The 17407-nt window shown below is 66.9% G+C and overlaps 3 protein-coding genes across 6 annotated transcripts; 1 reads left to right on the forward strand and 2 right to left on the reverse strand.

Moving 5' to 3' along the window:
• Positions 1-91: 91 nt before the first annotated feature.
• LOC311424423 (G protein-coupled receptor kinase 5-like) lies at positions 92-7126 on the reverse strand. Of its 3 annotated transcripts, XM_084499570.1 has the most exons (16): positions 6973-7126; positions 4060-4155; positions 3758-3870; positions 3450-3527; positions 3246-3346; positions 3051-3143; positions 2916-2979; positions 2704-2844; positions 2449-2639; positions 2322-2359; positions 2070-2159; positions 1774-1982; positions 1561-1698; positions 1340-1477; positions 1131-1262; positions 92-1040 (listed from the first exon to the last, which is right to left on the reverse strand). In XM_084499570.1, exons 1-16 carry the CDS (start codon positions 7022-7024, stop codon positions 921-923), a joined length of 1794 nt encoding a protein of 597 aa, XP_084355696.1. In that variant the 5' UTR covers positions 7025-7126; the 3' UTR covers positions 92-920. The 3 variants fall into 3 exon arrangements, with proteins under 3 accessions (XP_084355696.1, XP_084355697.1, XP_084355695.1); XM_084499571.1 differs by lacking the exon at positions 2070-2159; XM_084499569.1 differs by having other exon boundaries at positions 3758-4155.
• A 1057-nt stretch (positions 7127-8183) lies between these two features.
• LSM1 (LSM1 homolog, mRNA degradation associated) lies at positions 8184-10364 on the reverse strand. 2 transcript variants are annotated; one of them, XM_084499577.1, is made up of 4 exons: positions 10233-10364; positions 9745-9813; positions 9245-9360; positions 8184-8677 (listed from the first exon to the last, which is right to left on the reverse strand). In XM_084499577.1, the coding sequence occupies exons 1-4, from the start codon at positions 10276-10278 to the stop codon at positions 8507-8509; spliced, it is 402 nt and encodes a 133-aa protein (XP_084355703.1). In that variant the 5' UTR covers positions 10279-10364; the 3' UTR covers positions 8184-8506. The 2 variants fall into 2 exon arrangements, with proteins under 2 accessions (XP_084355703.1, XP_084355704.1); XM_084499578.1 differs by having other exon boundaries at positions 9234-9360.
• Positions 10357-14022, forward strand: BAG4 (BAG cochaperone 4). The gene is made up of 4 exons (XM_084499573.1): positions 10357-10545; positions 11061-11312; positions 11605-11823; positions 12600-14022. Exons 1-4 carry the CDS (start codon positions 10492-10494, stop codon positions 13083-13085), a joined length of 1011 nt encoding a protein of 336 aa, XP_084355699.1. The 5' UTR covers positions 10357-10491; the 3' UTR covers positions 13086-14022.
• The last annotated feature ends 3385 nt before the right edge of the window (positions 14023-17407 follow it).

The following is a 17407-nucleotide window of genomic DNA, read 5'->3' on the forward strand; positions in this document are numbered from 1 at the left end:
AGGGATGGGGGCTTCGCTCACCCACCCCCCGACACCGCCACACGCAGGCACCACACAGCTCGGATCGCAGCTTTTCGCTCAAAAACGCAGGTCCAGGCGCTCAGCGTACAAATATTTACAGCTCTTTACAAATGTACAAAACCCAAACCGAACGCAAACCCGAGGCGCAGGAGCCGGGGGGGATGGGGGGGGCCCCCCCGCGCACCGTACAAAAATAAAGGACGTCTCTGCTGGGGGGTTCGGCTCTGCATGGGGTCCTCGCCCCCCCCCAGCGCCGTGGGGCCCAGCCCCACGTTGGCAGCACCCCCACACCCCATGCGCTGCTGCCCCCCGCACGAAAATTCCCTTTTCTGAGCCCGTTTCACATTCTGGCGGCCGTCGGTGGCTCAAGCAAGAGGGGACGAGGCTGTGCCCCCCCCAGAAGGTCCCTCCCCACGTCCCCAGCCCGTGCAGGACCCCGGGGTGCTCCCAGCCCCCCTGCTCCAAGGCTGCTTTGTTTCTATTTGGAGAGCTCAGATAAACCCGCGGCCCCCCCGCGCCCGCAGAGGTCGCGCTCGGAGCTGGCGATAAGATAAGGCCGGCACTGCCCCGGGCTCAAACGCAGCAAAAATGGGTGCTGCCGCTCACAGCACCTGCACCCAGCCCTGGGGTGGGGGGAGAGGAGCCCCCAGGGTGCCCTCGGCAGGTGCTGACCCCCCAAAAAACAGGCAGCTGGGGGGGCTGGGGGAGAGGGGCCGGGATCTGCTTCCCCCCTGCGCCCCTCGGCCACCGCGCTCGCCAGCCCCGGGCAGCCTCTGTCCCAACCTCTCCTCCGCGAGACCCCGGCCCCGGCAGCCCCCGCTGCGGTCCGAGGTGGCCCTGAGACGGCGAGGAGGGGGTGAGGAGGGGGCTCGGGGGTCCCCGGGGATGGAAGAGCAGGGTCAGGACGGTGCCGGTGCCGTGCTCCGGGCTTGGCAGGCGGCGCCGGCCGCGGGGAGGTGCGAGTTCGTGGCTGCCGGCTGCGGGGACGGCACGGGGGCACCGATGGGGCAGTCGGCCGGCTGGAGGGACAGAGGGACAGGGGGACAAGACGGACGGTGAGATGAGGGGAACGGGGAGCCACGGGGCAGCCCCAGGACCCCGGCGCTTACGTGGCGGCGGAAGAGGCGCTGCAGGAGGCTGCGCTTGGGGGGCTCGGGCAGCTGCCTCCAGTCCAGGTCCGGGGAGCGGGTCCCGTTGGGTCCGAAGACGTTGAGGTCCTTGAAGCACTCGGTCTCGATCATCTGGGGGGGCAGAGGGGGGCTCAGCGGGGTCGCGGAGCTGGAGCTGAGCCCCCTGTTCATTGGGGACCCCCCCGCACCTCGTTCTGCCAGGGGATGGAGACGCTGCCGGTGGCAAACTTGGCGTAGAAATCGTTGTCGGCTTGGTCCAGGTTGACGCCTTTCACGGTGGAGAACTGCTCGATGTCCAGCACGTCCTTGCAATACACGGCCCGGGGCTGGGGGGCCCAAAGTGCCATCAGCTGGGGGTCTCATCCACGCCCCCCCAGCCCCACGGCACCTGCACGGCCTGGAGCCTTACGTCTGGCACGAAGGAGGGCTTCGTGATGCCGGCCTCCAGGCGCTTGAAGTTGATGGTCCTGAAGAAGGGATGGCGCTTCACCTCGGCGGCCCCGTCCGCCCCGCAGCCCAGCCGCTGCTGGGGGTCCTTGGCCAGGAGCTGGGGAGGGGGACAGGCGGTCAGGGGTGGCAGAGAGCCCCCAGCCCCACGGGGACCGGCGTGCCCCCAGCTCACCAGCGTGCAGATGGCCCGGGCGTCCTCGCTGAATTTATCCGAGTAGTGCTCCTGCTCCTCCTGCACCCGCTTCTCCACCTCCTCCCGCTTCACCCGCTCCTTGCGGGCTCGGAAGGGCGACTGCCCCGCGATCATCTCGTACACCAGGCAGCCCAGGCCCCACCAGTCGGGGCTGAAGGCGTAGCGCTCGTTGTTGATCACCTCGGGGGCTGCAAGGCACGGCCACGGCCCTGCACCCTCAGTGGCCATACACAGCCACCGGCCCCCCCCGTGCCCACCACAGCCCCACACCTCACCCATGTAGCCCACGGTGCCCACGCGGCCCCGGATCGTCTCGCCCTCAGGGATCTTGATGGCCAGCCCCAGGTCGGAGATCCTGATGTGGCCTGAGGCAGGGAGGGGTTGGGGGGGCCCATCCCACAGCCCCTGTGCGCCCTCCCCAAAAAAACACCCAGGGGCCCCCACGTTGCCTCCACGGGGGCGCACGGAGACCCGGCCCCAAAGCCAGGAGCGCAAGCAGAGCCCAACCCCACGGGTCTCCTCCTCACCATCATCATCCAGCAGGATGTTCTCTGGCTTCAGGTCCCTGCAGAACAGCCAGACGGACAGCCAGACGGACGGCTCAGCAGGGAGCACCCCGGCCATCCAGCCCCGCGTGCCCCCCGCCGCCCCCACCTGTAGACGATGCCCTCCTGGTGCAGGTGCTGGAGGCCGCAGCAGATCTCGGCCGCGTAGAAGACCACGCGCTCGTCCTCGAAGCCCGGGTTGCCCATGTTGTAGATGTGGAACTTGAGGTCGCCGCCGTTCATGATGGTCAGCACCAGGCACAGCGCGTCCTTGGTCTCGTAGGCGTAGGCCAGGCTCACCTGCGCGCCACCGTCAGCCCCCGGCCCCGCCGAGCCGCCCCGCGCCCCGGGGTGCCGCACTCACCACGAAGCGGCTGTTGACCTTCTCCAGGATCTGCTTCTCGTTCAGGGCCATCGCCTCCCCCTTCCGCTTCTTGATCCGCTTCTTCTCCAGCTTCTTGCAGGCGTACATCTTCCCCGTGGCGCGCACTTGGCAGGCGCACACCTGGGGCAGGGCGCACCGGGGTCAGCACCCCGGGGACCCGGCCCCGCGCCCTCCTCCCGCCCCGGCCGCACCTCTCCGAAGCCGCCCTTGCCCAGGATCCGGTACTGCCGAAACGTGTCCTTGGTGACCGACTGCCTGCAACACGGCCCCGTGCGTCAGCCCCGCTCGGCGCCAGCCCCTCGCCTCCCTGGGTGCCCCCCTCTCACCTCTCCAGGTACTTCCACTGCAGGAAGCGGTCGAAGTACATGCTGTCCAGGTAGTCAGCAAAGGGTGCCCTGCTCAGGTACTGGCGCAGGGGGCTGCAGGGACACCAGGGAGGCTCAGCAGCCCCCATGGGGACGCCCACCCTGAGACTGGTCCCCAAGACGGAGGGAGGAGGGCGCAGCGGGGCCGGGACTCACTGCAGGCAGCTGCTGAAGAGCTCTTTGCAGGGGCTTTTCTGCAGCTCCTCCAGGCACCGGCTGACGTGGGCCTGGCTGATCTCGGGCAGGTAATCGGGGGACTGCGGGGAGCAGACGGGGCTGGGGTGGGCAGGCACGCAGCCAGCGGGGGACACACGGCCCCGCTCCCGGCCCCTGCTCCAGGGACACCCCCCCCGGGCTCACCTCCTGGTGCAGGAACCTGCGGATGATCTCCTCGCCCATCTCCTTGCGCTTCTCATCCGGGGCCAGCTCGTAGTCCGCCTGGGGAGGAGGGCGTTGGGGACGGGCAGCACCGAGCCCCCAGCACCCCGGAGCAGCCCTGGGACAAGCGACCCCGCTGCAGGCACCCACCAACCCCACAACCATCCCAGCAACGGGGAGCACAGCCCATTTGGTGAGGCTCCTGCTTCTGATTCCCCAGCACCTGAGGTCGCTCCTGGCATCGCTCCCAGCCTGCAGCACCCCCAGGTCCCCCCCCGTGAGCCCCTTACCGCAGCGTCCAGGAAGCGAATGCAGCGCAGGAGCTCCGGCCGCGTCTCGCAGAACTGTCGGAAGAGCAGGCGCCCGATGGGCTGCTTCTCGCACAGGCTGCCGTAGTCCGGCTCTGCAAGGGGCAGCGGGGACGTGCCACCACCATGCGGTGCCAGCGTGGCCTCACACCATGCCCCCTGGCTCAGCCGGCACAGCGGTGACCCAGCGTTGTGCCGCTGCTTTTGGGGACACCCCCCCGCATTCCCTCGCCGGGGACAGCTCCGTGCCGAGCCCCAAAACGCCCGCTCCCCCCGGAGCTCACCCAGGCCTCGCCGCAGCTCGTTGCACTGGCTGATGTGGGGGAAGCGCAGGATCTCCCTCCACTTCTTGCTCCGGCCTTTGCGCTTGCCGCCGCCACCTGCGGGTGGATGGGAGGGAGAGGAGGTGATGCTGGGGGGCACGGGCACCATTTTGGGGTCTTCCCTTCGTCCCGTTGCTGCTGCGCCCTGGAGACTCGGGGGACACGAAGCCCCGTTGCTCTCACACTTAGCAAAAGCCGTGCAAAATCTAAATTCACGTGGGAAAAACAAAACTTCGGGCTCCACCAGGGACACGGAGAGGGCACCCTGACACCAGGGACAGGGCTCTGACCGCAGCAGAGAGCCCCGGTCCTGTTCCCGGCCCCTGCCCGGTTTGGGGCCCCGTGCCCACCTCGGTGGGGCGGGCAGGGCCCGGAGGGGCGCAGGCTTCCTCCCTGAACAATGCCGCGTCCCGCGCGGGCTCCCTGCCGTAAACATCTGGTTTCCTTCTCTCCCCAGCGCGCGGGGCCTGCGAGCGCCCGGCCAGACCCCGCTCGGTCCCCGATGGGGACGGGGATGGGGACGAGGAGGGGGCAGCGGCACGGCCCCGCTGCAGCCGCTCCTCCCGGGCAGATACTTGGCGCGTGAAGTCATCCCTGCAGGGACCTGACATCAGCGCGGCTCCCAGCTGGTGGCCGGCCAGCGCCGCCCGCCCCGGTGACGCCGAGCCGAGCCCGCGGGACGCCGCTGCGCCGGGCTCCGGCATTTCGGCGGCCCCGGGGAGGCGGCCGGGCAGAGCTTCCTGCAGGAATCAGCGCGCTTCCTCCGGCAGGAATCGCCCCGCGTCAGCCAGCGGGAAGGGGGCAGCCGGCACCGCGCACCCAGCGCATCCCCGCAGCGTCCCCCTGGCTCTGTCCCCCCGCCTGCCAGGGCCAGGAGGGGAGAAAAACGCCCTAAGATCTGGGCAGAGCGTGCGTGCCTCGTCTCATAATAAAGTGATGTTATTCTGCGTGTTTTGGGTGCATTTTGAATGGGAAAGGCCGCACGGGGCACACCTGCCCTGCCACTGTGCACAGCCCAGACTGCGTCCAGCAGGGTGGCATCAGGAGGGGACACACACCGGGGACAGCCAGGGTGCACGTGGAGAGCCCCATGTCCAACAGAACCACGGCCACAGCGACAGGACGGCACCGGGGCACGGCCACCCCAGCTCCCACCAGGGCAAGCGGCCCAAAGGGGCTGCGATCAGCCCTGCACGCCTGCAGGACACGGCCAGGGAGCAGCCGGGCAGGTGGCGAGGTGGCCCCAAAGCTCCCCACACCCTGCTCAGCGGGGATGTCCCGGGGTGGAGGTGCCCGGCCCCAGTGCTGCACGGGGACCTCGTCAGCTGGCAGCAGAGATAAGAGGAGAAATCAGCGCCGGGCACACGAGAAACCCCACGAGGAGCCTCCCTGCTGCCAGGCTGACCTCCGCCATGCGAAAAGCTGTCGAAAGCAAAATCAAACTGCTCCCCTGCGGGAAGGAGCCCACGTACCACATGGCGAGGCATACGCACGGGGAGGGGTGTTACACCAACAAAGCTGCCGGCAGGGAAAGCCCCAACCGGCCCCACGCTCAAGGCCCCAAAGCTCCCAGCCCCTGCCCGAGCAGCCCCAAGGGGTTGGGGTCCCACCACGAGCACCCCTCTGCCCGGCACCCCCAGGAGCAGGCGGCTCAGCCCCAGCCTCCCGGGTCGCTGCTGCTCTGCGTCTTGGCACCGACCTCCTCCTCCAAGGGACTCCGCACGCAGGACGTCGCCGGCTCGGGGCGAGCCATAAAGAGTTCCTCCCTGCCCTGTTATCTCCTCGCTGCTTACAAACTCCTGGGTTATTTACCCCGGGCACTTCCGCGGGCGGCCAAGCCTGCGGTTCAGAGGAACTCCTCCCGGCGCTGGGAGCCTCCGGGGATTTCGGCTCTGCTGGGTGGCAGGAGGGCCACGAGGCCAACCCCAACCTACAGCCGGGGCAGGTCCAGCCGTCCCCATCCCTTTGGAGGTGCAGAGATGCCCCCAGGCCCGCGGCCCCCACCCTGCCGAGCCCCCTCCCCAGCAGCGCCCACCCGGGGGTTGGAGCGATTCCATCGGCTGATCGCTGCCGGGACGAAACCCCCCGGGGTGTGGAGAGGCGCGGGGCAAGGGGACCCCGGCACCTTCCAGTCCCCGGGGCGCAGGGGCCCCGTTTCCCCCCCCAGCACCGTGGGAGCGCCCGGCCCGGCGCCGTTTTCCCCGACGTGAACCCGGGGCGGGCGCTCCCGAGGGGCCGAGCCCCGCTCGCAGCCGCCCCCCAGGGCCGCTGGCGCCGCCTCGCCGAGCGCAGCCCCCGGTGTCCCCCCCCCGAGACCCGACGGCACCGGGCAGCGCCGAGCCAGGGCGGCGGCGGCGCCGCTTGTGCGCCCCGGGGGCCGAGCCCGGTACGGAACAACCCGGCCCGGCCCCGGCCCTCGCCCCCCCGGGTTTGGGGCCAGCCCCCCCCAAAGGGACCCAAATCGGCCGAGGGGGGGGGTTCGGGCACCCGCCGCCCCCTGCGCTGCTCCCGGCCCGGAGCGACCGACGGACGGACGGACCGACGGAGCGGCCCTGAGCCCGGGGGGGGGACACCGGGAAGAAGCGGTGGGGGGCACCGGACCGCTCCAAGAGCCCTGCCCCGGGGAACTACAGGGTTGGGAGGACACACGGACACGCAACCGGCCGGGCAGACACACGGACACGCGGCTCCCCCCCCGCCGCCGCCCCGCCCGGGGGCACCGGGACGCGCCCCCAGCCCCGCCGCCGCCTCCCCCCGGCCGGAGCGGAGCGGAGGGGCCGGACCGGGGCGGGGCGGGGGGGACCCGAGGGGGCCGGGGGGAACCGGGAGGGACCGGGGGGACACGGGGGGGGGTCCGGGCTCGCCCCTCGCTACCTTCGCGGGCCTTCAGCAGCACGGTGTTGGCCACGATGTTCTCCAGCTCCATGGCGCGGCGGGGGGCGGCAGGGGGCGGCGGAGCCCCCGAGCTCCAGCCCCGGCCCCGGCGGCGCGGGGCGGGCCGGGCGCCTCCCGCCGCCCCCGGGCTGCGTCACGGCCGTGACGTCACGGGCCGCCCCTTGGCGTCACGCCTTATGTAAGGGCAGCGCCGCCCCCCCCCCCCCTCGGGACCCCCCTCCCGGCACCGGGGCTCCTCCCGGCACCGCAGCTCGGGGACCCCCACCCAGGGGCTGCGCAGCCCTCGCCCCCCTGCCCCAAATTCCCTCCCCTCCGGGCACGGCGACCCCCTCGCGGTACCGGGACCGGGGCCGGTGCCACGGAGCCCGACGCCCCCCCCGGTCCCCCCCCCCGGCCGGTGCCGTTCCCGAGCCGAGCCCCGGGAGCCGCGCGGTGCCTCCGGGTTTGTTTTCTTCCCCCCCAGCCCTCGGCGTTTCCGTGTCTGCGCCTTCCCTCGGGCCGAGCTCCCCCTGCAGCCCTCGGAGCACGGCCACGGCCTCGGGGTGCAAACGGCCCCGGGGGGGCTGCCCGACAGCGGCCGGACCCAGCCCCAGCCCCTTCGATGCTGGGGGCTTTTCCAGCCCCCTTTGTGGCAGCGCTCACCCCACTCACAAAGGAAGCAGCGGGCTTGGGAGAAATCCGCTCCCCTCGCCCCCCAGCTTTGCTTCTCCCTGCCTGCACACAGCAGAGCTCCCGGCTGCTGCCCAAAACCCGGTATGAGGAGGGCGCTGCCTTACCCCCAGGTACCCAAAAACACCCAACTCAGCTCGACCCCCACCTCTCCTACCTGCCCGAGCTGTGCCAGCTCCACCAAGGCACCGAATTTTGGAGATGCCTCGGGAGGAAGAGGGACTGATGGTGCTGGGGGCAGGGGCAGCCCAGGTGAGGCAGCTCTGTCATTAGCAGGGAATTAGCAGGGAATTAATTGCAGCTGCTGGGAAGGAGCCACACCTGGGGAGCAGGGGCAGAGCCCTCAGGGTGCTGCCCCCGGGGGTCTCACCTGGAGCTTCCACAGGAGCAGGGGTCCCCTCGCTGCCCCGGCACCCCACGGGGTGGGGACCCCGCTTGAGGTCAGCACGGGGCAGGTCCCATGTGCCAGCATCCAAAAAATCGAGGAACGCGCCCAAAACACAGCCCAAACCGCTGCTGTTAGATCCAGGATTTATTTACACGTCGGGGGGAACTCTTGCCCAGAGTCACATGAGGAAAAAACAAACAAAAAGACCCGAGGGAATCACCTCGGAACAGACCCTCCCTCGCTCACCAGAGTATTTCATCGCCTCAGAGGGCAGCCCAACGCCATCGCTCCTCCTTCTCCACGCGGAGGAACCAAAACCATGATTTTTTTAAGTTGTCTGCGCCACAGAAAACACAATTCTGAGATAAAGGCAGCCTTCCCGGGGAGCTCCATCATCAGCACGCGGGCGGGCGGCCCCCCAGCCCCGCCGCGGGGGACGCGTCCGTGGCGGCCCCGTTAGTACTCATCCAGGGTGTCCGCGCGCGGCACCGCGAGGCCCCGCTCCTTCAGCGCCTGCACCTTCAGCTTCTCCGACTCCTGCTTGGCCTGCAGCTCCAGCCGCTGCTCCTCCAGGATCTCCTCGATGGAGACCTGCTGCAGCGGCGTGTCGCTCTCCTTCTCCAGGTCCTGCAACACAAAGCGCGGGGTTGGCACCGTCGGTGACACCGGGCTCTGCGCTCCCGGCACCGCGGGCGCTGCTGCACCCGGGACGTTTGGCTCCATCTGGTGCCCAGGTCCCTGGAGCAGGAGGGTCCCTGGGGCGAGCAGCCACGGCAGGGTTTGCCTCCCAAACCCGGGGTGGGCTCCGTGGTGGGTCCCAGCCTCGGATTTGATGCTGGGGGCAAAGCCACCTCCACGCGAGCCCCCAACGTGCCCGGAGGGGGTGAAGTCGGGGCAGCCCCTGAAGTGAGGGCAGAGATGGGGGCACCGCCGGGGTGGGGGCAAGCAGGGAACCACCCCCAGCGACACCGAGTGCCGGCAGCTGGGGGCACCTGGATTTTGGGGCAGGCTCCTGGGGAGCACCCAGCACGACACAGAGGGACAAAGTGACACCAGACGGGACAGCAGCCGCCCCCCCAGCACCCCTCGGGGCTCCCCGGAGTTCGGGGCCAGCAGGGAGGTGAGCGCTGTCCCCAGGCTGTCCCCACGGCTCCATTCCCCCCCCGTCACCCCCATCACTTACTTATTACTTACTATTTCCCCCAGCAGGACGACGTTCTCGCCCCTGACGACGAAGATGCCCCGGGGGATGTCCCCGTACTTCTTGCCCACGTGGATGCGCTCCACGGTCTGGTGCAGCACCAGGTTCGCTGCAGGAATTACGAGGAAAAAAAAAATTAAAAAAATGAGAAAAAACATAAAAATCACATTTTCATTGCAATTTCTGGCTGAAAAGAGCAGCCTTGGGCAGCAAACCCCGGGCTGTGTGGCCGAACTGTGCCGCAGGAGCAGCCTCAGCCCAGGGGGTGGGAACAGAGAGAAATACCGAAAATTGCCCAATTTACAGGAAGCCCCCCAAAAACCCTGAACCCCAGCAGATGGGGACCGTGCAAGCTGGCAGGGAAGGAAGGGGCGACCCTGCAGCCCCAGCCGGGGCCGGGATCGGTGACCCCGGGGACGCTGACACCGGGTGCCCCCCCCCACCTCCCGGTGACCGGCACGACCCCCCCCACCCCCCCGTGTCCCCCCCGTACCGAACTGGTCGATGCTGCGCAGGAAGCCGATCAGTGTCCGGCCGTCACGCAGCAGCACCAGGTGCTTCTCTGCGGGAAACGGGAGTCAGGCGGAGACCCGGTACCGGGGGGGGGATCCGGTAACGGCGGGGGGCAATGCCCGGTACCGGGACCCCCCCGGGGGATGGGGACGGGGCTGGGGGCAGGGACCCGGCTGCTCCCACGGGGAGCGGTGCCTATGGGGGAAGGGGGCAGCCAGCACCGGGGATGGGGGCATCGGGGGGTTACCGGGGGGCACCGGAGGGTTACCGGGGGACAACCGGGGAGTTACCGGGGGGCACCAGGGGATTACCGGGGACACATAGAGGTTAAGTGGTGGGCACCGAGGGGTTACCGGGGGGTTACTGCGGGGCACCGGGGGTCTACCGGGGGGTTACCAGGGGTCAACCGGGGGGTTACTAGAGGTCAACCGTCCCGGTGCCCGGTGCCCGCTGGCGGGCGGCACTCACTGTCGATGTCCTGGATGAGGCTGGCCGTGCCCGGCATGTAGTTCATGGTGCCGGTGCCTCGGCGCCGAGCGGAAGCGCCGCCATGCGCCGCGGGGACCGCCCCGGAACCGCCCCGCGGCACCGAGCGGGGGGGGGGGCGCTGCGCCTTTAAGAACCGCGCCGAGCCTTGCGCGCGGGGAGCCCGCCCATTGGCCGAGCCGCGGCGGGCGCCGCCGCTCATTGGCTGAGCTGCGGGGAGGGGCGGGGCCGGGCGGCGGTCATGGAGCCCCGCGGTAGCGCCGCGCCCTGGGCCCCGGGGCCGCCGGCGGGGCAGGTACGGGGGGGGCGGGGCCGGGACCGGGGGAAGGGGGCGGGGCCTTGATCGGGGGCGGGGCCAGGCGGGGGCCGGGGGGCGGGGCCGAGGGGGGACCGGGGGGGGGGTCGGGGGGTCCCGGTCCGGTGCCCGCTGCCCCCGGGGCTGTGCCCGGTGCCCGGGGCCGCTCGTTTTTGGGGGTTTTTGGGGGTTTTGGGGGGTTTTTGGGGTTCCCGGGGTTCGCAGCCTCCCCCTCGGGGGCAGCTCCCGGGCCGAGGGTTCCCCCCAGGTGCTACCGGGGGCTCGCTGGTGGCTCGGGGCGGCCCCGGTGTCCCGGGAGTGTCCCGGGAGCGCCCCGGGCACGGCGCGCAGGGAGCGGCCCCCCCCGGGCGGCATCGCCCCGCGGTGCGTGTGTGGGGACGGGAGGAGGAAACGGAAACCTGCCGCTTCCCGGGGCGTTTGGCACCTCCCGGTTTCGGTCCCGGGGCTGAGCCTCCCGGCAGCTCCCCCCCGCCTGTCCCCGTTCTCCTCGGCAGGGCATGGACTCCCCGTACAGCACCGGAGCCTACAGCGCCCCGCACCCCCCGGCCGCCCCGCACTACCCCGGCCTGCCCCAGGCTCCTCGGGGGTTCGGCTCCTCGGGACCCCCCCGGAGCCCCTACCCCGGGGAGCCCCCCGCCAGGTACCGGCCCCCGTCTCCCGCTGCTCCCTGGGGCTACGGCACGGCGGACAGCCTGGAAGGGGCCTCGCTCCGGCGGCAGCACGGCCCCGGGTACTCGCCCCCGCAGGTAAGAGGCAGCCGTGGGGGGCGAGAAGTTTGGTGGGACCCCAGCGGAGGGGAGGGGAGGGGAGGCCCCCCCAGTGCCCCCTCTGATGGGATTTTGGGGCCCTAAATGGCTTTTATGCCCCCAAAAGCTCGTCCCTATAAATACCCGTGACCACCCCTCTCTCCACTCACCCCACAATTTGGGGGGCAGCAGGCAGCGGGTGGCAATCCCAACACCGTGGCTCACCAGAGGTGTATGGGGGGGCTGTGGGCACCCACGGGGTAACGCCTGTCCCCCCCCCCTCCTCCCGCAGACCCCCGGGATGCCGGTCCCGCAGTACCCGTATGGAGATGGCCACCTCGGGGCCACCCCGCAGGGACCGCAGCCCCGGCCCCAGGAGGACGCCTGGGCTCCCCCCGCCGCCTACGGGGCGCAGCCACGGAACGCCTGGAGCCCCTTTGGCACCGACCCACACCCTGCGTGGGGTGGTGGCAGCGGGGCCACGTCCTACCTGCCCGCCCGGGACTCCAAGGTACGGGGGATGCTTTGTGTCAGGTCTTGGTTGTGGTCAGACCCCTCAGATCCCGGTGTTTTCCCCAAAACCTGCCCCTCTTTGTGTATCAGATCTCCTCTTTGTGCATCAAAATCCGCGGCTGTAATTCCAGAAAGCCCCACAGGCACCAGGTCACTGGGGGCAGGTCCCGAAATGGGGCAGCTCTCACCTCACGCCTCGCTCTGGCGCAGCTCACGGTGTCGGAGCAGCTGAGAGCAGGCAAAGAGCGGGGGCAGCCCTCTGGGTCGGTTTGCAGACTCTGCTGTTCCTCTGCAAGTGCTTTTTGCCCAGGCTTCCCCTAAATAAGAGATCTTTTAGGCAGCAAACACAGGGAAATGATGCACCTGGCGGGGGCTGTCCCCTCGCATCCCTCTGGGTTTGACCCCGAGGCTGCCACGTGCAGCAGCAGCCCTGGGGGGGGTATAGGTGACAGTTCAGTGCTGTCAGCTGGGGAGAAGGATTTTTGGAAGGGCCAGGGGGGACCTTGCTGAGATCTGTTCAGCATTTACCCCCTGGGTGTGACGGGGCATGCTCTGAGCATGGTCCCTGCTGCTGTGCCTTGCCGTGCTGTGCCATCATCACACGTGTGGCAGTGACACTGCCCAGGCCCCCCGTAACGCCAGGCAGTTTGCAGTGCCCCCCTCGGGCACGCTTGCCTGCCTCTGCAGAGCAAGGCGAGAAACCAAGAACCTGGCGTTAAGGGAAATACGCTTAAATATCTCCTTGCATTTATTTTTTTTCCACTCTGATTGTAGGAAACGGCTTACGACAAACCTGATCCGAGCCCAAACCAACACAACTACTACTCCGATGTCAGCCACCAGCAGGCTGGGGCAACGAGCGACCACAAGGCACCCCCTGCGCCCCCAGCCCCCAGGGTGCAGTACAGCGCCCAGCCCCAGATGTACGGCGCTGCCCCTCGGAAGCTTCTGGCTGGGAAGCAGGAGGGAGGCCTCAGAGGGGGCGAGCAGGCTGCAGGGAACGCCGCAGCCACCCAGCCGGAGATCCAGAGGATCCTGCACATCACCAGGGCGGCTGTGCAGCTGGAGCAAGAGGTGGATGAGTTTGTAGGGAAAAAGACAGATAAATCCTACCGGCTCCTGGAGGAGATGTTGACCAAGCTGCTGTTGGAACTGGATTCCATTGAGACTGGTGGCCAGGACGGCGTCCGGCAGGCCAGGAAAGAAGCTGTCCACAGAATTCAGGCCATTCTGGAAATACTGGAAAGAAAGGGATTGTGAGAGCCTGTCAGCCACAACACAGCCACAACACAGCCTGCTGCTGAGGTTCCAAAGAGTTTTAGTTCTGCTCAATGTCAGCTCTTTCTGCTAAGCACTATTGACAATGGAAAGCAATAAGCCCTGATTTAAAAAACAAAACAAAACCACAGAAAAGCCCAGCCCCACGAGATAAGTTGGCAATGGACAAATTAAGAGGAGATGGAAGCAGCAAAATGAATCGTGTGTTCCAGGCTTTGGAAAAGCAGCACCACCTGAGGTACCAACCCCTGCACAGGTCCCTGGGGGGGCTGCATCCTCTGAACAAGAAGAAAATCACCGCGCAGAGCAAAATTCCCCACCTCCTGGAGCCACAGCCCTGGGAACAGCTGGAATTCCCCCTCAGATCTCGTCACAAAGGCACCGTGCAGCCGTGAGCCCCTGAGCTTGCCGATCACTGCGTGTACTTTCAGCTTCAGATCCCTTGCCATAAAAGCTGGTGCGTGTCCTCGGGGTCCTGCTTGTTGTCAGTGCTGCAGGACGTGACCCTGCTGGCAGCGTGCTCAGCACAGCAGCACAAGCACCCGTCGCATCGCTCCGTTCCTTCTGTCGGGGGGAGCTGCTGCGTGGTGCCCTGTGTGGCTGCAGGAACGCAGCCTGGAGCCCTCTGAGCTCTGCAGATGGAAAAGACGGCCACGGCCAGAAGTGTCCTCGCAGGGCAGCCCTGGACAGAGGGAGGCATAGGAATGCTTTTCAGGTCACTCGGGTAAAAATCCACTTTTTAATTGTAACGTCCTCTCACCTACTGCGAGGTCTGTGTCCCGCTGCAAACCCCCTGCTCAGTGGCACTGGACGGGGCAGGGACGGGAGGAGCTCAGCCTGCCACTGACCTTCGGGTTACACCACGTTCAGTGAATCATTACTGCGTGTAAGGAGATAATAAACCCTGACAACTTTTAAATGCTGTTTTGTAATTACGATCTCTTGAAGTCTCTTCTTTTAAAGGGAAGTCGTGTGCACGATTGTGTAACTGAGACCTGCCTATGACCAAAATACCAGCCGGGTTGTCTCAGCAGCTGAAGGTTAGGGATGAACGCAGCTCAGCAGCAGCACTGAGGGTGTTTTTTTGGGGGGTGTTGGGGTTAGGGGGGCCCCCATTCGCTCCCAAGCAGAGGCTCCAGGAACCCTCGCCTTGCTCCAGGGGTGGTGGTTGTGTTTCGGAAGGGATCTGGAAGGGAACTCAGCCTGCCTGAGGCCAGGAGCCCCGACCTTGTGCTCCGCAGGCTGGCGGCCAGCTGCTGTCCCCAAGGAGCCCGGCAGATGCCACGTCGGTGACGGAGCGGGCTGCGCGCACGGGACTGACCTTTGGGGCTCTTTGGATGCGCCTGGGATCACATGCGGCGGGCAGCCCGCAGGAATGGCCCGGTTGGAGGCGAGCCAGGAAAAAGCCGAATGTCCTGGGACTGGTAAATGCCTGACGGCGATTTCGTGCCGTCCTCCTGTCAGGCAGAGGGCAGCCGGGCCGAGCCATCTGTGCCTCAGCCTGAAACGTGAGGATCGGTGGCTCTGCGGGGAGAGAACGCGGACCACGATCAGCAGAGTGATGCCCTGGGGTGCTACCAAGGACAGGGTGCAGAGAGCAAGGGCCCAGCCCCAGTGAATGCCCCCTTCTTCCCTGCTGAAGGCAGCAGTGCCTGCAGCTTCTCCAGGCATTAATCTGTGGCTCTGTTCCGTGATTCTTTTGGTGAGATTATTTGTGGTGGGGATGATTTCCGCGCAACCCCCAGAGGGACGAGGAGCAGCGCTGCGGTGTCATTACCCTTATCGGTTCATCTTAGGGCTGAAAGTCTTCGTAAGCGCTGCCTCTAATGCCCCAAAGTCTTTCCCAGGAGCCTGCTGCAGGCTCGCTGAATGAGCTGGACGCAGCAATAACTTCATTTGGTTTTCTGGAAGGGAACAGGGGCAACAACATCGGCACCCAGCGTGCTGGAGTTGTTGGATCAGAGGTGGCCAAGCAGGAGGTGAGCTCCCTTCCCACCCGAGAGGCACAGCCTGCGAGGCAGCGAGGTGTGGGGCTGACACAGACGTGCTCCGCAGCGGGGAGGAGGGGGCTTTGCCCCCAAGAAGGGGTCGCACATCACCGACAGCCCCAGAGGCTGCTCCTCGGTGCTCTGCAGCAGCTTGCTCGCCTTCAGTCCCGGTTAACAGCTCAGGTACGCTACCGTGCGTCAACGTGGATAGCTGTAGGAAGGGCAGATCCCCTGAGCAAAGGTCAGAAGCTTTTGGAAATCCCTCCCCAGCACGGCCCACGGAGCTTTCCTGGTAATTGAGGCTGTGTGGGTGAGCCACCGGGCGAGCTGGCGGAGCCGGCCGGGCAGCACCGCACCGCACGCTGCTGCAGGCGAGGGCTGCAGGACAGGAGGGAAGCCTGGAAGGAGAGCACGAGCCGTGCAGCTGGGAGGGCAGGACGATGAAAAACAGCTTCTGCTGCCTCTTCCCTTCCTGCTCGGGGCACCACGGAGTGGAGAAAATAACCGTGTCTGCTGGAAGGGAGCGGAGCTGGTCCTAACCAAGGCTGCCCCTGGTGCTCCCCTGGCTTCATGCCCACCTCACGCTGCTTCTTCTCGCTTCTGCCCTCCCAGGTTCAGCTCCACGTCCAGGCCCAGGCTGCCAGTGCTCTCCAAGGAGTTACCAAAGAGCTCGTTTCTCCCCGTTACCACATTCGTTTTCTGTTTCATTGGCGTGGGTGTCGAAACAAAGGTCTGGGTTCCCTCCGAGCAGGATCCAGCCACAGGCTGGAATTTGTTCTCGCAAGAGGTGGTGTGTTAATCACACCTCAACGAAGATGAAATAAAGTGAAATCACTCGGTTCTTGAACCGGTGCCCTGTACGGCACTGAGAGCTGCAGGGGTGCCCGCAGCCTGCCCCCACCCAGCCCCTAACAGGGCGTCTGCCCCCACGATGCCAAATCAGCCCCTGCAAAACCCACCAGGAGGAGCGGGCAGGGCTGGAGCCTCGCCTTCACCCCCAACACATCCTTGCAATAAGCACAGCGTGGCCGCCAGCCCTCGGGAGGTCTCCCCCCGCTACCGCTGAGCTTTCACAGCTCTTTCTGCCACTGCCCCTTGAGTACCGTGGCCACAAACAGGCGGCTGCTGCGTTCTGGAGGATGCGGCGGTGACCTGAAGGCTGGTGCAGGGCAGAAGCTATCGGCCAGATGCAGTCAGCCTGGAGCTGGCTGCAACTTTGTTTTCGACACCGGTTTCGCTCCCAGCAGCCAGATTTGCATCGATCACAAAGCTGCTTTGTTTACTGCATCCTGCTTGCTCTCCTGCTCACGTCTCTGCCCAGAAGAGGCAGCTCGGCTCCACCTGTGCAAGGAGGCGCGTGGAGCGACCCCGGGTACCTCGCAGCCTCTCTAGCACTGCAATGCAGTCAGCTAGGAGAGGACACAGAGCTGCACACGCAGCCGCTGTATCACCAGCGCTCTGTGGACTGGTGCAAAGGTTTTCCTGCTGCGGAGATGTGGTAGGAACGATAACTTTATCTAATCGTAAGAAAAACTGGAGGTATGCGCGTGGCATGCCAGCAGACAACGCCTGGAGGAGGGGAGGGGGTTTTGGTTTTTGGTGTTTTGGTGCCGAACCCATCCAGGTAACAAATCCCTTCACGATATTTCCTCTTCCGGAGCTTCAGTCCCTGTGTATGGGAAGGACTTGGCAGGGGGTTATGTAAACCCCAATCAAAATCACACGAAATAAAACTGAAAAGCGTGCTGACGGCGGCGTGTTCCTGCAGGGCTGGTTATCGGGGCAGCTCTCTGAAGATGTGACTCCGAATTACGCCTCCAGCCCAGCAGCAGCCAGCGTGGCCCTCGTGCAGATGGGGTCACCTCATTTTCCCCAAATCCCTGCCCAATGTGGGGGCAGTGATGGGATTAGGGCACACCGGCGGTGCCGCAGCCTGCAGAAATCCCCTGCTGCCATCCCCGTGGGGTTCCTGGTGCCTTCCACCCCCTCAGAGCAGGGCCCAGGCTGCTCCCTGTGGGGCCACAGCACCCATGGGTGCCCAGCGGAGCGGCTGTATGGGTGATGCTGTAGTGGGTGGAAAAACGAGGATTTGGGGTTTTTTTGCACTGGTGTTTTTAGCTCTGTGCTCCTGCCAAGGGGCCGTGGCGAACCTCCCCCCAGCCCCCGGGCCCCCCGCCTCTAAAAGGGCTTCCCCTCAGCCGCTGCCACGGTGTGGGGCCCACCGGGCTCCGGCCCCACCGAACCGGGGGGGGGTCGCGTTTGTGGGGCCGACCCCAAACCGGGGGCCCAGCGGCGGGCGGGGCCCGGTCGGGGAGC

Source organism: Aythya ferina, assembly GCF_964211825.1.
Source record: "Aythya ferina genome assembly, chromosome: 27".
In the NCBI taxonomy this organism is placed as follows: domain Eukaryota; kingdom Metazoa; phylum Chordata; class Aves; order Anseriformes; family Anatidae; genus Aythya; species Aythya ferina.